Source organism: Mobula birostris, chromosome 17 (genome assembly GCF_030028105.1).
Source record: "Mobula birostris isolate sMobBir1 chromosome 17, sMobBir1.hap1, whole genome shotgun sequence".
Lineage (NCBI taxonomy): Eukaryota > Metazoa > Chordata > Chondrichthyes > Myliobatiformes > Myliobatidae > Mobula > Mobula birostris.
In genome coordinates this window covers 71,389,521-71,412,805 of record NC_092386.1, presented here as the reverse complement: position 1 = coordinate 71,412,805, position 23,285 = coordinate 71,389,521, and the positions used below count along the sequence as shown (strand labels likewise).

At 41.6% G+C, this 23,285-nt stretch overlaps 1 protein-coding gene across 4 annotated transcripts in view; it reads right to left on the bottom strand.

Moving 5' to 3' along the window:
* The window catches only part of uba6 (ubiquitin like modifier activating enzyme 6), a 447,925-nt gene that overhangs the window by 115,449 nt on the left and 309,191 nt on the right, over positions 1-23,285 (bottom strand). For all 4 annotated transcript variants that reach the window (XR_011889573.1, XM_072281896.1, XM_072281895.1 and 1 more), the window contains 3 exons: positions 17,909-18,014; positions 12,208-12,297; positions 12,030-12,110 (listed from right to left, as the gene is read on the bottom strand). Coding sequence is in view for 3 of the 4 variants with exons in the window: in XM_072281896.1 (XP_072137997.1) it covers positions 12,030-12,110; positions 12,208-12,297; positions 17,909-18,014 (277 nt within the window). In the remaining variant the exon portion in view is untranslated. The remainder of the gene's footprint in view (positions 1-12,029; positions 12,111-12,207; positions 12,298-17,908; positions 18,015-23,285) is intronic.

Genomic DNA, 23,285 nt, shown 5'->3' with positions numbered 1-23,285 from the left:
GAGCAGACCACAGAAACAAGGCTTCTTGCAGGTTTATCCCTACAGAAGGGATAAACAGGGCGGCTATTGTTGGAGTAGGCCAGTGGTGAGACTAGGATAGAGTAGCGTCCATTTAAAACAGAGATGTGGAGAAATTTCTTTAGCCAGAGGGTGGTGAATTTGTGGAATTTATTACCACAGACAGCAGTGGAGGCCAGGTCATTGGGTGTATTTTAAAGACCAATCAGGCTCGATGGGTCAAATAGCCTAATTCTGCTCCTCTGTCTTATGGACTTAGGGAAAAAGGCAGGAAACTATAGGCCAGTAGGCCTAACCCGAGTGGTTGGGAAAGTATTGAAATCTATTGTTAAGGATGAGGTTTCAGGGTACCTGGAGAATAATGATAAAATAAGTCAAAGTCAGCATGGTTTCTGCAAAGAGAAATCTTGCCTGACAAATATTTTAGAGTTCTTCAAGGAAGTAACAGGCAGGGTGGACAAAGGAGAGGCAGCGGATGTCATTTAGTTGGATTTTCAGAACGTGCCACACGAGGCTGCTTAACAAGATAAAATCCCATGGCATTACAGGAAAGATACTGGCATTGATAGAGGAATGGCTAACAGGCAGGAGGCTGCGAGTGGAGATATAGGGGCCTTTCCTAGTTGGCTGCCAGTGACTAGTGGTGTTCCTTGGGGGTCAGTATTGGGACCGCTACTTATCACATTGTTTGTCAATGATTTAGATAATGGAATTGATGGTGTTGTGGCAAAGTTTGCAGGTGATACAAAGATGGGCGGAGGGGTAGGTAGTGCTGAGGAAGCAGTACTATTGCAGAAGGACTTAGACAAACTGGAAGAATGGGCAAAAACGTGGCGGAATATAACGTTGGGAAATGTACGATAATGTATTTTGGTAAAATGAACAAAAGTGCAGACTATTATCTAAATGGGGATAAATTCAAGCATCAGAGATGCAAAGGAACTTAGGAGTTCTTGCACGAGACTTCTAGAAGGTTAATTTACAGGTTGAGTCTGTGGTGAAGAGGGCAAATGCAATGTTAGCATTCATTTCAAGGGGAATAGAATATAAAAACAAGGATTATGTGAAGATCTGAGGGCTATGGGTAAAGCCTAGGTAGTTCTAAGGTAGGGACACGGTCCGCACAGCTTTGTGGGCTGAAGGGCCTGTATTGTGCTGTAGGTTTTCTATGTTTCCATGTTATTTTAGGTCATATTTATGGAGAAATAAAGAAAATTCTACATGGTTCACAAACTTTCTTGTACCACTGTATCTAAGAAACAATTCTGCAGGCAAAGTTTAGAAAAAGTTTGTAATACTCACTCACATACTTTGCTGAAATCAATTGGCAGTATTAGATCTGACACTACCATTTTTGTTGACCAGAATTCTAAGAGACAGCAGACAATGAAGTGAATACGGAATTAATATATATACTGCATTGATGTCATAAAATAGTGGAATTGCTTGAGGGGAAAATGCCTCTCAAATCAGGTTGTTTATAAAAGAACAGTTAAGGTTCCACAAAATGTCTATGCAGGACACAGCAAGTCACATCCTGCCAATTTGAATTTCTATCCATGAAGCCCAAGTGAATTTAGTGAAAGGTCTTTAGTTACAAAATGAAATTTCAAACAACAACGAATGTATTCATCAGGATAATAAGGAGCACAGTAAAGGGAGAGGAAAGAAAATTGATTTAGAGCTGTGGCAGCACACCTACCACTCTCTGTGTTAAAAATCTACCTCTGATATTCCTCTATACTTTCTTCCAAGCATCTTAAAGTTATGCCCCTTTGTATTAGCCATTTCTATCCTGGGAAAAAGGCACTGCCTGTCTACTCTACCTCTGCCTCTCATCAACTTTCTGACTTTTGCAAATCACTTCTCATCCTTTCCTTCTCTCCAAAGAGAACCTAACTGAGTATCCTTTTGAGACTTGCACTTTAATTCATGCAGTATCCTGGCAAATCCCCTCAGTACCCTCTCTACAGTTTCCTTCCTATAATGAGGCAACTAGAACCGAACATAATATTCCAAGCGTGGTTTGATCAGTTTTATAGAGCTTACGACCCTTGACCTCCATCCCTGACTAATGAAAGCTATTCCCCCAAACACCTTCTTAACCACCCTATCAACTTGTGCTGCAACTTTGAGGGAACTATGTACGTGAACACCAAGATCCTTCTGATCCTCCCAACCATTAAGAATCCTACCATTAATCCTGGATTCTGTTTTCAATTTCAACCTTCCTAAATGAATTGCTTCACACTTTTCCAGATTAAACTCCATCTGCCACTTCTCAGCACAGCTCTGCACCATTATCAGTATCTGGTTGTAAACTATGATAACCTTCTATACTGTGTACAACACTACTAACCTTCATGTCATCTGCAAACTTAATAATCAACTCTTTCACCTCCTCATCCGAGTCCTCTATAAAAATTACTTAGCGTGGGGACCCAGAAGAGATCCAGATGAAACATCATTGGTCATTGACCTCCAGGCAGAATACACTCCATCTAGTACCAACCTCTGCTTTCTATGTGCAAGCAAATTCTGAATCCATGAGGCCAAATTTCCCTGGCTGCCATACCTCCCGACTTTCCGAATGAGCGCAGTATGGATATGATGAGAATGTAGGTGTATGGGGTCGGGTGGGATCCAGGATCAGCTATGATGGAATGGTGGAGCAGACTCAATGGACTGAATGGCCTAATTCTGCTCCTATGTCTTATGGGGAAACTTATCAAATACACTTCATCAATATGTTTTGTTACTTCCTCAAAGAATTCAATCAGACTAATGAGGAACCATCTGTCCCACAGAGTCACGTTAACAATCCCTAATCAGACTCCAAATGCTTGTAGATCTTGTTGCTATGAATCCTCTCTAATAGCTTACACACCACTAACACAAGACTCACTGGTCTATAATTCCCTATATTCCTTAGAATATAAAAGCAAGGATGTAAGGTTGAGACTTTTTAAAGCACTGGTGAGGCCTCACTTGGAGTACTGTGAGCAGTTTTGGGCCCCTCATCTTAAAAAAAGATGTGCTGAAGCTGGAGAGGGTCCCAAAGAGGTTCACAAAAATGATCCCAGGATTGAATGTCTTGTCATATGAAGTGCATTTGATGGTTATGGGCTTGTATCCACTACAATTCAAAAAATGAGAAGACTTCTTTGAAACCTATCGAATGGTGAAAGACCTTGATAGAGTGGACGTGGAGAGGATGTTTCCTATGATGAGAGAGTCTAAGACCAGAGGACACAGCCTCAGAGTAGAGGGGCATCTTTTTAGAATGAAGATGAGGAATTTCTTTAGCCACAGAGTGGTGAATCTGAGGAATTCTTTGTCACAGACAGCTGTGGAAGCCAAATCTTAATGTATATTTACGGCTGAGGTTGATAGATTATTGATTGGTTTAGGGCTTGAAGGGATACAGGGAGAAGGCAGGAGACTGAGGCCGAGAGGAAAATTGGACCAGCCATGATAAAATGGCAGAGGAGATGCGATGAGCCAAAATGGCCTAATTCTGCTCCTATATCTTACGGTCTTATTATAATTCTATATTATCTTTTTTGAACAAAAGAATAATATTTGCCACCCTCCAAACTATTCTTGTAGCCTGTGAGATCATTTGCAAAGGTGCAGCAATCTTTTCCCTGCTCCCTGTAGTAATTTGGTACATATCCAGTCTGGATCCAAAGACTCAGCAATCCTTATTTCCAAAAGTTCCACCACATCCTGTTCTACACTGACCTCACATTCGTCAATGTCCCTGTCACTGGTAAATACTGAAGCAAAGTATTCATTAAGTTTTACCTCTACATCCTCCAACTCCAGGCACGTTTCCTCTACTATCCCTGATCATTCCTATCTTCACTCAAGTCATCCTCCTGTTCTCTTATATATGCGTAGAATGCCTCAGGTTCACCTAAGTACATTCTTAAACTCCTTCCTAGCTACCTTGTAACTCTGTAGAGCACTATTTTATTCTTACATCCTGAACCTTAAGTATGCTTTTTCCTACCTCTTAAGGGGAGGGATAAGATGGTGCCAAAGGGTGACTTCTTCAAGTTCATCTGTGAACTGTTTAAATTCCTCTCTTTAATAGCTCTTCTTTCCTTTTCAAGGTGGCTGGGGTGCTGTCAGAGTCCATGATTTAAAACTGCACTCAAACTGTGGTTCTTAAGGCGGTGGGTTCCCGCTCTCGGAGCTCGCCAACTGGCCTAGCGTTTTGGAGCAGCCTGGAAGATGTTAACCTTCAGGAAGCAGCCTTGTGGACGACCTGATTCTTCGCAGGTGTGACCAACTGAAGCGTCACGAAAGATTGGAACATTGAGACAGTGGATATGGCTGTCAGAGGCCTCTGCACTTGAGTGATTGTAACGTCGAAACAGCAAGCTGTTGGTCTTCCCTCTCATTTTAGAGAGGGAGGGCCTGTTGGATGTTGAACTGTCAGGATGAACAGTGGTTTTTGATGGGACTCTAGATCATGGTCCCTTTTGGGGCTTTGCTTTTGCTTGGTGGGTGGTGGGGGCTGATGCTTTCTGCTAGAACATGGGGGGAGGGGGGCTTTGGGGTTCTCATGCTTTTCTATCATTTATTCTTTGGAGTTTTTCTTCTGTTTTGTGGATGTCTGTCAAGAGTAAGAATTTCAGGTTGTATATTGTATACATTCTCTGAGATTAAGTGGAAGTATTGACTAGATGTTCCACATCTCTTCTCAATCAATGCTCTTTTACCCTACCATCCTTTCCCTGTCTCAATAGGACAAATCTATTCAAAACCTCATTCAAGTGCTTCCTAAATTATGTCCAAATTTCCATTGTTCGTTTCCCTGACTATCTCTGTCCTCAAGTTCCTGCCTAACGCGCCCTCCCCAAATTCAGTATTTTCCCATACTGCCTGCTAAAAACCCTCTCCATGGCTGTGGTAAATGACAGGGAGCTGTGGTCACTGCCTCTGCAATGCTCACCCACTGACAGATCTGACACCTGAACTGGTTCACAGCTAAGCACCAGATCCATAATGGCCTCTTCTCTAGTCAATATATTTACATACTTTTTCAGGAGTCTTTCCTGGACTTGCCTAACAAATTCCAACCCTTCAAAACCTTAAGCACCGAGGAATGCCAATCAATATTAGGAAAGTTGAAGTTATCCATGACTACAATACTGTTATTTTTCCACCTTTCCAAAATCTGACTCTCAATCTGCAGCTCAGTGTCTCTGCTGCTCTTGGCCCTCCAGAGGTCTATAGAATACTCCCAATAGAGTGATTACTCCCTTCTTTTCTTAGATCCACCCACACTGACTCAGTAGACGATCCCTCCTGGATATCCTCCCTTTCTGCAGCTATGAAACTATCCCTGATTAACAATGCCACTCCCCACTTCTCTTTCATTCCCCCCTTGTCCCTTTTGAAACATCTAAACCGAAACATCCAGCAGCCATTCCTATCCTTGTGACAGCCAAATCTCGATAATGGACACAACATCATAGTTCCAAGTATTAACCCATACTTTAAGTCCATCACCTTTGTTCCTGATACTTCCTGCATTAAAATAGACAGATTTTAACCCATCCAGCTGACTGCAATTATATTCTTTCCACTGCCTCTCCTTCTCACAGTATCTACCTTTATACTAGCTCCCCCATCCCTTGACTATCAGATCTGCTAAACTAGTTAAAAGTCTCTCTGACACTTCTAGGAAACCTGCCAACAAGGATGTTGGTCCACTCGAATTCAGGTGTAACGTATCCCTTTTGTACAGCTCAGACCTTTCCCAGAGGAGATCCCAACGATCCACAAATGTGAAACCTTGCCTCTTACACCAATTCTTTAACCGCAGCAATCCTTTTTATCACTGCTACCATTAGGTAGAAGGTACAGGTGCCTCAGGACTCACACCACCAGGTTCAAGAACAGTTACTACCCCTCAACCATAAGGCTCTTGAACAAAAGGGGATAACTACACTCATTTAATGGCTCCGTTGTATTGTTATTTCATGTTTGCTATTTATTTATATCAGCATTGGCACAGTTTATTTAGTTTATAGTTCCTGATATTTACAGTTTATAGTTACTACTCTGTAGATTTGCTAAGTATGCCCGCAGAAAAAGAATCTCAGGATTGTATGTGGTGACATGTATGTACTCTGATAATACATTTTATTTTAAATTTCACTTTGACATATTGATCTGCTAAATTGTCCTATTTTTACCCTCGGTGATGCGTGGCACAGGCAGCAATCCAAAGATTACTTCACTTGACGTCCTGCTTTTCACCTTCCTCCCTAACTCCCTGTAATCGCTCTTCAGGTCCTAATCCATTTTCCTAGCGATGTTGTTGGTATCAGTATACACCATGACTTCGGGCTGCTTACCCTCTACCTTAAGAATGCTGTGGACCTGATCTGGGACATCCCTGACCCAAGCACCTCGGAGGCAACATACCATCTGTGAGTGTCTGTCACAGCTACAAAATATCCTGTCTGTACTTTTAACTACTGACTCCTTGATAACCATTGTTTTCTATTCTCTCTCCCTACACATCCATCCCCACTGCACTCCTCTCCTCCTCCCTTGCTTTCTGAGCCACAGAGCCAGACTCAGGATCAGACACTCGATTACTCTGGCATTCCTCTGTTAGGTGTTCCCCAACTCCCCTAACAGTAGTGAAAGTGGCATATTTGTTATTGAGGGGGATGGCCACAAGAGTTAACCTGCATGGCTGTTTATCCCCCTTCTCCCACTTCATGGCCATCTGTCTGTGTCCTGCAGCACAGGCTTAACTACCTCCCTGTATCTCTTGTCAACCAACCCTTCAGCCTCCTGAATGATCTGGAGTTCATCCAGCTCCAGCTCCATAACAATATCTGTAAGAATGACTTGTATAAAAGTGTTTGACGTGATGTCCTATATTACAAACTTTTGATCCTTTTTTAAAAAAATGGTACATCTTGAATTAAAGGAAAAACTAAAATGAACACAGCCTACAAAACATAGCACTTTTGTTATGAAGGCAGCCATAATACTACAAAAGCAACATTTTTCATTCAACAACAATAAGAAGCAAACACAAAGGAAATACCGAGTAAAGAGCAATATAATTACAGAGCCCTTTGGCACAACTGGTCTATGACAGTCAAGATGTTCCATCCAACATAGTCCCAATGCCAGTACTTAGCTGAGAACATTCTAAATCTTTCCATTTATTTGTACTTGTCCAACTCTCTTTACTCTACCTGTCTCAACTATACCTCATGTAGCTCACTACACAGACATAACTGTGTGTAATAAGCTTGCCCCTCATGTTTCTACTAAATCTTCCCCTTTCATCTTAAACCTATGTTCTTGCTTTCCCAAACCAGGAAAGAAGTGCATTCACTCTATCCATACCCTTCACAATTTTGTATATCACTATCTCCCATGCTCCAAGGAACAAAGCCTGTCCAACCTCCCCAGTGCCAGCCCAAGTCCTGGGAGCATCTTTGTAAATCTTTTCTGCAGTCTTTCCAGTTTAATAACATCTTTCCAATATTAGATCAACCAAAACTGAACTAAAACTGCAAATACCTCACCAGCATTCTGTACGAATGTATAAAGATATCCCACATTTTACATTCAGTGTCCTGACTCAGTGCCAATAGCCTTCTTCACCACCTTGTCTACCTGTGAATCTTCTTTCAATGAACCAAAGTATGCCCAGGTCCCTCTGTTCTGCAACATGCCCCAGGGTCTTGCCGTACACTCCTAGATTTGACTGTCCATAATGCATCACTTCTCTAGATTAAAGTCCATTTTTCAACCCTCAGCTTATTTACTCAGTTGATCAAGATCCCTCTGTAATTTTTGATAAAGTTCTCCATTGTCCATTGCACCACCTATTTTAATGTAATCTGAATGCCTTCCATATTTTTATCCAACTTGATGCTATAGTTAGGAAACAGCAATGGTCCCAGATTTAGATTATAAGATTTAAAATAATGACAGAAAAAAACAAAGTCCTACATGATACATTCCGCCCACCCAGCATCAGGGCTACACTTTTACAATGGCCATAATGGATATAACCCATTAGTTAACTGCCCCTACTTGGTAATTAACAGGTGAGGAATCGGCAAAGGAAGAGAAGCATAAATTAGCCCTACTTGTCGCCTTCTCCCTGCAACCTTTGATGCTGTAGCCAATCAAGGACCTATCAAGCTTTGCCTTAAATACACCCAAAAACCTGGCCTCCACAGCTGCCCATGGTAATAAATTCCACAAAGAAATTTCTCCCGATCTCTGTTTTAAATGGACGCCCCCTCTATCCTGAGACTGTGCCCTCTTGTCCTAGACTCCCCATACCATGGGAAACATCCTTTCCACATCTACTCTGTCTAGGCCTTTCAACATTCAAAAGGTTTCAATGAGATCCCCCCTCATTCTTCTAAATCCCAGCGAGTACAGACCCATAGCCATCAAATATTCCTCATATGATAAATCTTTCATTCCCGAAATTACTCTTGTGAACCTCCTCTGAACTTTTTCCAATGCCAGCATATCCTTTCTTGGATGAGGAGCCCAAAACTGTTCACACTACACAAGGTGAGGCCTCACAAATCCTCACCATCTTGTATTCCAGACCTCTTGAAATGAATGCTAATGTTGCATTTTCCTTCCTCACCACCAAGTTAACCTTTAGGGTGTTCTGCACAAGAACTTCCAAGTCCCCTTTCATCTCAGATTTTTGGACTTTCTCCCCGTTTAGACCAAAGTGCACGACCATGCATTTTCCAAATCTATATTGCCCACTCTTTTGCCCATTACCCTAATCCGTCTAACTCCTTCTGCAGTCTACCCGTTTCCACAACCCTACCTGCCTCTCCACCAATCTTCATATCATCTGCAAACCTGGTAACAAAGCCACCTGTTGCAGGGAATGCATCATCCCTGCATGCATCCTATCACACTCTTTAAGAATTTCTTCTAAATTCTAGAAAGTATGGGCTCAAGGTGCTTAAACTCATAGAAGAAACCCATCATCCCAGTGATCAAGCTAGTCAACCATCATTGCATTCCTTCTAATGCAAGTATTTATCATTCCTTTGGGACACAATATTCCAGTGAAGTCTCACCAAGTAATTGTAGTAAGATGTTTTCACTCTTGTACTCAAATCCTCTTGCAGTAAAGGACAGCATTATATGATTTTCTAATTTGCTGCTGTACATGAATATTAGCTTTCAATACAAGGATTTTTAAGTCCCAACCAACACCAATGTTTTTAAATTTCTCAACATTTATAAAGATATTTAACCACATATTCTTCTATGTTACCATCCAAATGCCATGTCCTTGAATATTAAGGGTTGTTTATATTGGCTTCAAATCTGACAGCTTTTTCACCCACACTGCCACAAAGCTTAGTATCATCAGCAGACTTCGATACTTGATCCTCTCATCCATATCAGTGTTGCAGTTTGTGACAGTGACCTCTGCAGCACCCAGTTAGTCACAGTAACCAGTCATCAATTCATACCAATAATGGCCCCTTATCTACTCCTTCTATCCACCTTTTAATACCCCCATGTGTGCTTAGCCCATTTCTCTACTCTACACCCATGAATGTGCAACTATGCACAGCTCAAATGCCACCTATAAATTTGCTGACGAAACAACTATTGCTGGCAGAGTTTCAGGTGGTGATGAGCAGGTGTACAGAAGCAGATCAACTGTTTGAGTAGTGTTACAACACAACCTTGTGCTCAATGTCAGCAAACCCAAGGATTTGACTGTGGACTTCAGGAAGGGGAAGTCAAGAACACACACCGGTCCATGTCAAGATATCAGCAATGGAAAGGGTGAGCAGTTACAAGTTCTGAGTGTCAACATCACTGAAGATCTATCTTGTACCCATATAAAGAAGGCACGACAATGCTTATATTTCATTAGGAGTTTGAGGAGACTTGGTATGTTACCAAAGACCTCACAAATTTCTACAGATGTACCGCGGAGAGCATTCTAACTGGTTGCATCATCGTCACATACGGAGGGGCCACTGCACAGGATTGGCAAAAGCTGCAGAAAGTTGTAAACTCAGCCAGTTCCATATGGGCACTATCCTCCCCACCATTAAAGAAACCTTCAAAAGAGGATGGCTCAAAAAGGAACCCCATCACCAAGGACATGCTCTTTTCTCATTGCTATCAAGGAGGTCGTATAGTTGCTGAAGACACACAGACATTTGAGGAACAGATTCTTCCCTTCCACCATCAAATTTCTGAATGGACAATGAGCCTTCACTAATTTTTTTGTTCTTTTCTCTCTTTCTGCATTACTTATTTTTATATATATATACACACACACACACACACACACACACACACATATATACATACATACACACACATCTTATTCTAATTTATTGTCTTTATCATGTATTGAAATGCATTGCTGCTGCAAAACCACAAATTTTACGACATACATATGCCAATGATATTAAACCTGATTCTGATTCTGGGTGATACTGAAACAACCTCACATTCAACTTTAGCAAGACCAAGGAATTGAATGTCAAATTCAGGAGAATAGAAAACAGCCTGCGTTCTGGGGTGAGTGGTGCAAAAAGTGAGCCGCTTCAATTTTTTGAATGTCACCAACTTAGAAGGTCTATCCTGGGCCCAACACTTTGCAATGATGATGAAGGCAGTCTAGTGGCTCTACTTCATTAGTAGATTAAGAAGCTTTGGTATGTCACCCAGACCCATGCAAATTTCTGTAGATGTGTGGCGCAGAATATTCTGACTGGTTGCATCAAAGCCTGGCATGGAGGCTCCAATGTACAAGATGACAAAAGGCTGCAGAGGATTGTAGACTTAGCCCGCTTCACCATGGGCACAACACTCTCCACCATCAAGGATATCCCAAGAAGGCAGACTCATTACAGAGAAGGTACAGGAGCCTGGAGACTCACATTAAACAATTCAAGGTCAGGTTCCACTCTTCCGTCTCAGATTTCTGAATAGTCCATGAAAGCTGCCATGCTATTCGATCTGGTTTTGACTTTATAGTAATTTTATGTCTTTGCACTGTACTACTGCTGCAAAACAAATCTCATGTCATATAAATCAGCAATAATAAATCTGATTTTGATTCTGAGAACTGTACTATGATTAACTGTTAATAAGATGTACACTTTAAAGCTATTGCAAAGCACCACACAGCAATAACTTTGGAAAGAAAAGTTATCAACTACTATGTCTGGTTTTAAGTTTGCCAGGATTTCTGCTTTACTGTGGCTGAAGCCTTCGATGTTGTGGCTAACAACTTTCATGATTTCCAGTGGGCCGAGGGTTTATCCTTTTACCACCCACTGGATCACTTGGTCTGGCGCGTAATATCAGGATTGGTCTCCATTCAGATTAACAGGGTCATGGCGTGAACGTTCCTGAACCGAGGAAAAGCTTTGCTGCAGTGGAGGAACTACCTCACGGAACATCCTCCCAAACATACAGGATTAATCTCTGGCAACAAACAGAAGTGAGAACCCCACCAAACAATACAGTGCAAGACCCCACAGAAATGTTACCAGATGGGGCACTGCTCCACAGACGGAAGTGGTGCACTCTTAACAGAGCGAGAGTGGGAGTTTGTAGGACGGGAGACAATATGGTGAAGTGGGGTTTAAAGACCAGCGAATCCTGTGAGTGTGGCGAAAGGGTGCAGAAGATTGAACATGTTCTGCACAACTGTCTACTCTCACCTGATCTAGCTGTCACTGACCTGCTCAACATCAACCAAACAACACTAGAGTGGCTGGCTGTCTGGTGTGACAAGCTATGAATGAACTACTCTTGTCAATTCTATGTCCTCATTTGGAGGCTCTCAGGTTTTGTAAACAAGACTCTACTTTGAAGGAGAAAACATAAATGGCTACAACAAACTAGTTTAAGTAACCTGGTGATACTCAAACAACATGAAATCACAACATTTTTAAACCCTGGCTCTCTTACTCACATCTCAGTGCAGTTATTCTCACCTGTAGAACATTGTCAGTTGATTTGTATGTATCCCAGAACTTGTTATACATTGAGGGTTTGTATGAAAAGCAGCTTTCAAACTGGAATCAGAAATGGAATAACAGATTCTTTAGAATTAACTTGCTATTCCAAAAATGCAATTGAAATCATGAACTAATGTTTTCCACTGTTGAATACCTTGTCTCTGGACCATTGTATTGTGTGCTCAATTAATGCCGGAAAGGATTTCAGTGTACAAAATGGAATTTCTTCTTCAGGAGGATCTCGCTGTAAAAACAAACAAACAAATTGTTAAAGCATGTATATAATATCTGGTACCACTCCCATATTAATAATTTCAAATATGCATTACACAGGTCTTCATTTACTGTACAGAAATGCTATCATTTAAATTCATTTATGCCAGCATGCTATTTTAATGTTAAAATCTCTGCCTCAACTATTCACTTCAATGATAGAATTTAATGCTGACAAGCCTGAGCAGATGTAATTTGAAAGGGAAAGACATACACAGCAAATGTAGGCCCCTAAAGAGTATTTATCCCATTATCGTGATCCCCATTTCTATCTGAAGACTTGAAGATGGCTAACATTGTTCTCTCATTTAAGAAGGGCCGCAAGGACAAGTCAGGAAATGGGGCCGCAAGGACAAGCTGATGAATTAAATTTAACTGACAGGAAAATTAATAAAGGTAACTCTGACAGACACGATCTACTGCATATGGGAAGGACAGTTGGCATGGCATTGTACAGGGGGTACCATGTCTCATAAGCAATAGGGATCAACTTAAGGATCAAATTTATTTGCCATATACATTTACAAGTAGTAGGAATTTGCAGTTTTGTGTTGGTGCGACATGGAACAAAAACAACAGTATTCAGTAATTATTAAGAACAAAGAAAAATATATTAAAAATTAGAAGTACAGATATGGAATAGATGTACAAAAATACATAAATACCGGTGTGTGTTTACACTGTAAAAGACATATAAAAAGTGGTTTAAAATGTTTACAGTCCAATGTAGTGACTGAGATAATAGAGGGGTTGGGGGGAGGGCTACCAAGAAAGGTTGATCAGATTAATTGCCTGGAGGAAGAAATTTTTAAGATAATGTGAAGTTTTTGTTTTAATAGACCTATAGCACTTTTCCTGAAAGGTTCTTTTGTAAAAGGCAGTTTATCAGGTGGGTAATGTCTGTCTCCATCACTATCCTTGATATCCTTGATCACTATTCTGTTTGAAAAACTTTCCTCACACATCTCCTTTGAACTTACACCCTCTCACCTTAAATGCACGCCCTAATTTTTAGATGTGTTGGCGCGTGGCCAAGTGGTTAAGGCATTCGTCAAGTGATTTGAAGGTCGCTAGATCGAACCTTGGCTGAGGCAGCGTGTGTGTCCTTGAGCAAGGCACTTAACCACACATTGCTCTGAGACGACACCGGTGCCAAGCTGTATGGGTCCTAATGCCCTTCCTTTGGACAACATCGGTGGCAGCATGGGCAACTGCTGGTCTTCCATACAACCTTGCCCAGGCCTGTGCCCTGGAATCCTTCCAAGGTGCAAATTCATGGTCTCATGAGACCAACGGATGCCTATATATATATATAATTTTTAGATATTTCAGCCTTTGGGAAAGACATTTGCTGTCTATTCTTTATTGCATAGACCACCCAATAGTAACAGGGACATCGAGGAACAGATAGGGAGACAGATTCTGGAAAAGTGCAATAACAACAGGGTTGTCATGGTGGGAGATTTTAATTTCCCCAATATTGATTGGCATCTCTCTAGAGCAAGGGGTTTAGATGGGGTGGAGTTTGTTAGGTGTGATCAGGAAGGTTACCTGACACAATATGTAGATAAGCCTACAAGAGGTGAGACTGTACTAGATCTGGTATTTGGAAATGAACCTGGTCAGGTGTCAGGTCTCTCTGTGAGAGAGCATTTTGGAGATAGTGATCACAATTCTATCTCCTTTACCATAGCATTGGAGAGGGATAGGAGCAGGCAAATTAGGAAAATATTTAATTGGAATAAGGGGAAATACGAGGCTATCAGGCAGGAACTTGGAAGCATAAATTGGGAGCAGATGTTCTCAGGGAAATATACGGCAGAAATGTGGCAAATGTTCAGGGGTATTTGTGTGGAGTTCTGCAAAGGTACGTTCCAATGAGACGGAAAGGATGGTAGGGTACAGGAACCATGATGTACAAAGGTGGTAGAAAATCGAGTCAAGATGAAAAGAAAAGCTTACAAAAGGTCCAAAACTAGATAATGATAGAGATCCAGAAGATTATAAGGCTAGTGGAAGGAGCTTAAGAATGAAATTAGGAGAGCCAGAAGAGGCCATGAGAAGGCCTTGGCTAGCAGAATTAAGGGAAACCCCAAGGCATTCTACAAGTATGTGAAGAGCAAGAGGATAAGATGTGAGAGAATAGGACCTATCAAGTGTGACAGTGGAAAAGTGTGTATGGAACTATAATGGCAGCATAACGAATACTTTGCTTCAGTATTCACTACAGAAAAGGACTTTGGCGATTGTAGGGATGACTTACAGCGGACTGAAAAATCTTGAGCATGTAGACATTAAGAAAGAGGATGTGTTGGAGTTTTTGGAAAGCATCAATTGGATAAGTCACTGGGACTGGATGAGATGTACCCCAGGCTACTATGAGAGGCGAGGGAGGAGATTGCTGTGCCTCTGGCAATGACCTTTGCATCATCAATGGGGACGGGAGAGGTTCCAGAGGATTGGAGGGTAGCAGATATTGTTCCCTATTCAAGAAAGGGAGTAGAGATAGCCCAGGAAATTATAGACCAGTGAGTGGTAAGTTGATGGAGAAGATCATGAGAGGCAGAATTTATGAACATTTGGAGAGGCATAATATGATTAGGAATAGTCAGCATGGCTTTGTCAAAGGCAGGTCATGCCTTATGAGCTTGACTGAATTTTTTGAGGATGTGAATTAACACATTGATGAAGGTAAAGCAGCAGATGTAATGCATATGGATTTCAGCAAGGCATTTGATAAGGTACCCCATGGAAGGCTTATTGAGAAAGTAAGGAGGCATGGGATTTAAGGGGGCCTTGCTTTGTGGATCCAGAATTAGCTTGCCAACAGAAGGCAAAGAGTGGTTGTAGATGGGTCATATTCTGCATGGAGGTCAATGATCACTGGTGTGCCTCAGAGATCTGCTCTATGATCCTGTCTCTTCGTGATTTTTATAAATGACCTAGATGAGGAAGGGGAGGATTGGGTTAGTAAACTTGCTGATGACACAGCGGTTGGGGGTGTTGTGAATAGTGTGAAGGGATGTCAGACGTTACAGCGGCATATCAATAGGATGCAAAACTGGGCTGAGAAGTGGCAGAAGGAGTTCAACCTAGATATGTGTGAAGTGGTTCATTTTGGTAAGTCAAGTTTGATAGCAGAATATAGTATTAATGGTAAGGCTCTTGGCAATGTGGAGGATCAGAGGGATCTTGGGGTTTGAGTCCATAGGACACTCAAAGCTGCTGCATGGTTACGAAGGCATACTGTGTATGGGCCTTCATCAACCGTTGGATTGAGGTCAAGAGTCGAGAGGTAATGTTACAGCTATATAGGACCCTGGTCAGACTCTACTTGGAGTACTATACTCAGTTGTGGTCGCCTCACTACAGGATGGATGTGGAAACTATAGAAAGGGTGCAGAGGAGACTTATAAAGATGTTGCCTAGATTGGTGAGCGTGCCTTATAAGAATAGGTTGAGTGAACTCGACCTTTTCTCCTTGGAGTGACGGAGGATGAGAGGTGACCTGATAGAAGTGTATATGATGATGAGAGGCATTGATCCCAATGCTGAAATGAGAGGGCACAGTTTTAAGGTGCTTGGAAGTAGGTACAGTGGAGATGTCGGGGTAAGTTTTTCTATGCAGAGTGGTGAGTGCATGGAATGGACTGCCGGTGACTGTACTGGAGGTGGATACGATAGAGTCTCTTAAGAGACTCCTGGGCAGGTACATGGAGCTTAAAAAAATAGAGGGCTATGGGTAACCCTAGGTAATTTATAAAGTAAGTACATTTGGCACAGTTTCGTGGGCCGAAGGGCCTGTATTGTACTGTAGGTTTTCTATGCCTCGATGTTTCTATAATTTTGTAATCTTAAAGTGGATTAAACTAGATCAATCTTCAGAGCCTGATTGAGTGTATCCTTGGACCATGCTGGAAGTTCATGAAGAAATTGAGAAATCCTTACAAAGGTACTTGCTACATCTTTTACCATACACAAAGTTCTGAAAGACATTAAATTAGCAGAGTTTTATTGTTAAGAAGAGCAGAAAGACAAGCCAGGGAACTACAGGCTGGTGAGCATGACATCAGTGGTGTGATACTGTGAGAGATACTGACAGATATGCGCAATCATCATGTGGACAGATGGGGTCTTTACGGATAATTAACACAGCTTTGCATGGCAAGTCAGGTCTGAAAATACGTTACAGATTTATCTGAAGAGGTGACCAAAATGCAAGATGAGGGTAGGGCATAGGATATCATCTATGTGGACCTTAGCAAGGCATCTGACAAGGTTATGCGTGGCAGACTAGTGTGGACGATTAGATTGCATGGGATCTGGGGGGAAAGAGATAATTACACAGGTTTATATGCGGTTCAATTGTAGGAAGCAGAGTGTGTTGTCATAGAATAATACAGCACAGAATCAGGCCATTTGGCCTGTCTAATCATGCTGAACCATCATTCTGCCTAATCCTATCAACCTACACCCAGACCATAGCCTTCCAAATCCTTCCCATCCATCTACTCAGACAAATTTCCCTCAAATTTGTACAAGATAATGAGAGGCATTGATCGTGTGGATAGTCAGAGGCTTTTTCCCAGGGCTGAGGTGGCTAGCACGAGAGGGCATAGTTTTAAGGTACTTGGAAGTAGGTACAGAGGAGATGTTGGGGTAAGTTTTTTTATGCAGAGAGTGGTGAGTGCGTGGAATGGGCTGCTGTCAGCGGTGGAGGAGGCGGATATGATAGGGTCTTTTAAGAGACTCCTGGATGGCTACATGGAGCTTAGAAAAATAGAGGGCTATGGGTAAGCCTAGGTAGTTCTAAGGTAAGGACATGTTCGGCACAGCTTTGTGGGTCGAAGGGTCTGTATTGTGCTGTAGTTTTCTATGTTTCTAAATCTTGAAATTGATCCTCAACACTCTCTGTATGAAGATATTCTTCTTAAACATTTTACCTTTCACCTTTAACACTTGACCTTTAGTTCTAGTCTTTCTCAACCTCATTGCAAAACCTTGCTTTCATTTATCCCTCATAGTTTTCAATATCTCTATTAAAGTTCCCCTCTTCCTTCTACGCTCGAGGGATTAAAGCCCAAACTTACTCAACTTTTCCCCACAATTCAAGTTCTCAAGTCCTGGCAACATCTTTGTAAATTTTCTCTGCACTCTTTCAATCTCATTGAAACCTTTCCTGTAGATAGGTGACAAGAACTAGAGGACAATATTCTAAATTAAGATCACTAATGTCCTACGTAAGTTCAACATAACATCCAACAGCTTACTGAGTGAGATTGCAAAAGAATTTGTTTTTTTTCAAAAAAAAATTTCAAAGCAGATGGAGAAAAGGTGAACAGGGGAAGAATAGATAACATGCATATTTTCTTGAATTGATACAATGGTTAAGTAACCAACATCAAATAGTCCTATCAGCAGCTCATTAAGGGAAATAAACTTTAAAATTTTCCTTCATGATATTTATACTCTGCCCCCTGCATATCTTGGAACAGCTATTTGCTTTCTTCAATCTTCCTCAAATTCACTTACATGAGAAGCAAGAATGGAGCTGATCCATTATTCAAAATGTGTGCACTTACATGGCTGTTATATGACTCTGTCAGGTTTGGCACAATAACCTCTGTGTGTCCTTTTGTACCCATAGTTCCTGAATCTAGAAGAGGACGCTGATTTGACACACATCGACTGTAGATAAAAAGTTAGACACACTGTCAGTTGCAACAGCACAAAGGTACAGAATGAGACAAGTTCAAAGTAATACATGCGAGGAGTTTAAAACCTCCCTTAATATAATTTACATATAAGCAGGAGCTACATAAAGCAAAATATTTGGAACAAATACAAGGATTTCATTAGCAAAATACAAACTGTACCGTAATGGAAGCTTAACAGAGGGTGCAGAGGAGATTTACCAGGATGTTACCTGGTTGAATGCGTGTCTTATGAGGATAGGTTGAGTGAGCTAGGGCTGTTCTCCTTGAAGCAAAGGAGAATGAGAGGTGATTTGAGGAAAAGATGATAAGAGGCATAAAACGAGTAGACAGTCAGAAACTGTTTCCAGTGCAGAAATGCCTAATATGAGGGAGTTTAATTTAATTTAATTTAAGGTGATTGGAGGTTGGTATATAGGGTCGTCAGAGGTAAGGTGTTTTGTTTTTACACAAAGAGTGGTGGGTTCGTGGAGGACTGTGTAACCGTGGTGGTGGTTCAGACAGGTACATTAGGAGTATTTAAGAGACTCTTAGGTGCACGGATGATAGAAAAATGGAGGGCTATGTGGGAGCAAAGGTTTAGATTGATTTTAGAGTAAGTTAAATGGTTGGCACAATATCGGGGGATGAAGTTCTAATGTTCCATGTTTTATGTTTTAATTAGCAGGTCTGGCAGCACTGGTGAACACAAAGAATGGTGGATTGTTTGGGTTGAGACCCTGCATCAGGATTTATCGGTCAGGATTCAAAAGTCAAAGGTATATAAATGCTGTAAAGTTAACAAATGTCACGACATATGCTGGTGTTATTAAATCTGACTCTAACATAAATGCTTTGGGATTTTGATCTTGATAGGAAATCAAAAGTAAGTGATTTTACCCACGGATATTAGCAAAATGTAGATTAAAGAACATTAATTTTAAGTGTAAATTGTGTTAATCATAAGAGGTACTTATATATTTTCCAATAGTTTAAAAATATCCTACTGCACACAATACTCCAAGTGTGGTCTCACGAGTGCCTTATAGAGTCTCAACATCACGTCTCTGTTCTTATATTCTATACCTCCAGAAATGAATGCCAACATTGCATTTGCCTTCTGCACCATTGATTCAACCTGGAGGTTAATCTTTAGGGTATCCTGCACAAGGACTCCCAAATCCCTTTGCATCTCTGTATTTTGAATTCTCTCCCCATCTAAATAATAGTCTGCCCATTTATTTCTTCCACCAAAGTGAATGACCATACACTTTCCAACATTGTATTTCATTTGCCATTTCTTTGCCCATTCCCCTACACTATTTAAGTCTCTCTGCAGGCTCCCTGTTTCCTCAACACTACCCACTCCTCCAACTATCATCGCCAAATTTAGCCACAAGTCCATTAATCCCATAGTCCAAATCATTGACATACATCGTAAGAAGCAGCAGTCCCAACACCGACCCCTGTGGAACTCCACTGGTAACTGGCAGCCAGCCAGAATAGGATCCCTTTATTTCCACTCTCTGTTTTCTGCCAATCAGCCAATGCTCCACTCATGCTAGTAACTTCCCTGCAATTCCATGGGCTCATATTTTGCTAAGCAGCCTCATGTGCAGCACCTTGTCAAAGGCCTTCTGAAAATCCAAGTACACCACATCTACTACATCTCCTTTGTCTACCCTGCTTGTAACTTTCCTCAAAAAATTTAGAAAAACCATGCTCGCTTTGGCCTATCTTGTCATGTGCCGCCAGGTACTCCGTAACCTCATCCTTAACAATCGATTCCACCAACTTCCCAACCACTGATGTCAGGCTAACAGGTCTACAGTTTCCTTTCTGCTGCCTCCCACCCTTCTTAAATAGTGGAGTAACATTTGCAATTTTCTAGTCATCTGGTACAATGCCAGAATCTATTGATTCTTGAAAGATCATTGTTAATGCCTCCGCAATCTCTCCAACTACTTCCTTCAGAACCCGAGGGTGCATTCCATCAGGTCCAGGAGATTTATCTACCCTCAGACCATTAAGCTTCCTGAGGACCTTCACAGTTGTAATTTTCACTGCATCTACTTTACTTCCCTGGCACTCTTGACTGTCTGGTATGCTGCAGATGTCTTCCACTGTGAAGACTGATGCAAAATACGCATTCAGTTCCTCTGCCATCCCTGCGTCTCTCATTACGATATCTCCAGCGTCATTTTGTATTGGTCCTATATCTACCCTCAACTCTCCTTTACCCTTTATATACTTAAAAACGTTTTTAATATCTTCTTTGATACTGGTCACCAGCTTCCTTTCATAATTCATCTTTTTCTTCCTAATGACCTTTTTAGTTTCCTTCTGCAAGTTTTTAAAAGCTTCTCAATCCTCTATTTTCCTGCTAGCTTTGGCTTCCTTGTATGCCCTTGCTTTTGCTTTTACTTCGGCTCTGTCTTCACTTGTCAGCCACAGTAGTGTCCTTCTTCCATTCGAAAATTTCTTCTTATTTGGAATATACCTGTCTTGCACTTCCCTCATTTTTTGCTGGAACTCCAGTCATTTCTACTCTGCTGTCCTTCCTGCTAGTGTTCCTTGCCAGTCAACTTTGTCCAGTTCCCCTCTTATCCCATTATAATTTCCTTTATTCCACTGAAATACTGACACATTGGAACTTCTCACATTTCAAAGTGAACACGATCATATTGTGAACCCTAAAGGTTCTTTAATCTTAAACTCTCTTTATCACCTCCGGATCATTGCACAAAACCCAATCCAGCACAGCTGATCCCCTGGTGGGCTCAACAACAAGCTGTTCTAAAAAGGCATCCTTTAGACATTCTACAAATCCTCTCTCTTGAGGTCCAGTACTGACCTGTTTTTCACAATCCACTTTCATGTGTAAATCCCCAACGATTATCATGACATTGCCCTTCTGACATTCCTTTTCTATCTCTTGCTGTAATTTGTAATCCACATCCCGGCTGCTGTTTGGAGGCCTGTATAATTCTGCCATTAGGGTCCTTTTACCCTTGCCATTTCTTAACTCAACCCATAGAGACTCTACACCTTCTGATCCTATGTCATCTGTGGCTGACAAGGAAAGTCAATGCCAACATGAAAACAAAAGCGAGGGCATATAATAGATCAAAAAACTAGTGGGGTTAAAGGACTGGGAAACTTACAAACCAACAAAAGGGAACCAAAAAAGCCAAGTTAAAATATGAAGGTAAGCTAGTCAAGAGCAGACATTGGCTAAAAAACAATGCTGGAGAGATTGTAGCCAGGGACAAGGGAAGTCAGATAAACGATAAGTATTTTGCATTAGTCTTCAATGCGGAAAACACTAGCAGTATGCTGGAGTTTTGAGTATCGGGGACAGAAGTGAGTGCAGTTTATCACTAGAAAGAAGGTGCTTGGGAAATTGAAAGGTCTGAAGGTAGATAAGTCACCTGACCAGATGGACAACACTCCAATGTTCTGAAAGAGGTAGCTGAAGAGATTATGGAGGCATCAGTAATGATCTTTTCAGAATCAATAGATTCTGGCATGGGTCCAAAGGACTAGAAAATTGCAAATGCCACTCCACTCTTCAAGAAGGGAGACAAGTAGAAGAAAGGAAATTATAGGCCAGTTAGCTTGACATCAGTGGTTGGGAAGGTGTTGGATTTGATGTGGTTTGGGGTACTTGGAAGCCCATGATAAAATAAGCCAAAGTCAGCATAATATCCTTCAGGGAAAATCTTGCATGACAAATCTGTCAGAATTCTTTTAGGAAATAATAAGCAGGATAGACAAAGGAAAAACAGTGGATGTGGTATAACTTGGATTTTCAGAAGGCCCTTGACAAGGTGCCACACATGAGGCTGCTTAACAAGAGCCCCCATGGTATTACAGGAAAAGATACAAGCATTGATAGAGTATTGGCTAATTGGCAGGAGGCAGATGGGAATAAAGGAGCCTTTTCTGATGGGCTGCCAGTTCTGCAAGGGTCAGTGTTGGAACCGCTTCTCTTTATGTTGTTTTTTTTTTTATAGGCATCCGTTAGTCTCATGAGACCATGGATTTTCACCTTGGAAGGTTTCCAGGGCGCAGGCCTGGGCAAGGTTGTATGGAAGACCAGCAGTTGCCCATGCTGCAAGTCTCCCCTCTCCATGCCACCGATGTTGTCCAAGGGAAGGGCACTAGGACCCATACAGCTTAGCACCGGTGTCGTCGCAGAGCAATGTGTAGTTAAGTGCCTTGCTCAAGGACACACACGCTGCCTCAGCGAAGGCTCGAACTAGTGACCTTCAAATCACTAGACGAACGCCTTAACCACTTGGCCATGCGCCACCACTTGTTGCTGTAAGTCAGTGATTTTAATGATGCAATTGATGGTCTTGTGGCCAAAATTATAGATGATAATAAGTAGATGGAGGGGCAGGTGGTGCTGAGAAAGCAGGGAGGCTGCTTGAGGACTTAGACAGATAAGGAGAATGGGAAAAGAAGTAGCAGATGGAATACAGTTTTGGGAAGTGTATGGTCATGCACTTTGGTAGCAGGAATAAAAGCCTCGATTTTTCTCTAAACAGGGAGAAAATTTTAAAAATTCAGGTGCAAAGGGACTTGAGAGTCCTTGTGCAGGGTTCCCTAAAGGTTAATTTGCAGGTTATACCAGTTATGTCTGTGGTGAGGAAGGCAAATGCAATAGAAACCATAGAAACTACAGCACAGAAACAGGCTTTTTGGCCCTTCTTGGCTGTGCTGAACCATTTTCTGCCTAGTCCCACTGACCTGCACACGGACCATATCCCTCCATACACCTCCCATCCATGTATCTGTCCAATTTATTCTTAAATGTTAAAAAAGAACTCGCATTTACCATCTCGTCTGGCAGCTCATTCCATACTCCCACCACTCTCTGCGTGGAGAAGCCCCCCACCCCCCCATGTTCCCTTTAAACTTCCCCCCCCTCACCCTTAACCCATGTCTTCTGGTTTTTTTTCTCCCCTTGCCTCAGTGGAAAAAGCCTGCTTGCATTCACTCTATCTATACCCATCATAATTTTATATACCTCTATCAAATCTCCCCTCATTCTTCTATGCTCCAGGGAATAAAGTCCTAACCTATTCAACCTTTCTCTGTAACTGAGTTTCTCAAGTCCCTGCAATGTTAGCATTCATTTCGAGAGGACGAGAATAAAAACAAGAATATAATGCTGCAGCTTTATAAAGTATTGGCAAGGCCTCACTTGGTGACTTGTGAGCAGTTTTGGGCTCCTTATCTAAGGAAGGATGTGCTAACA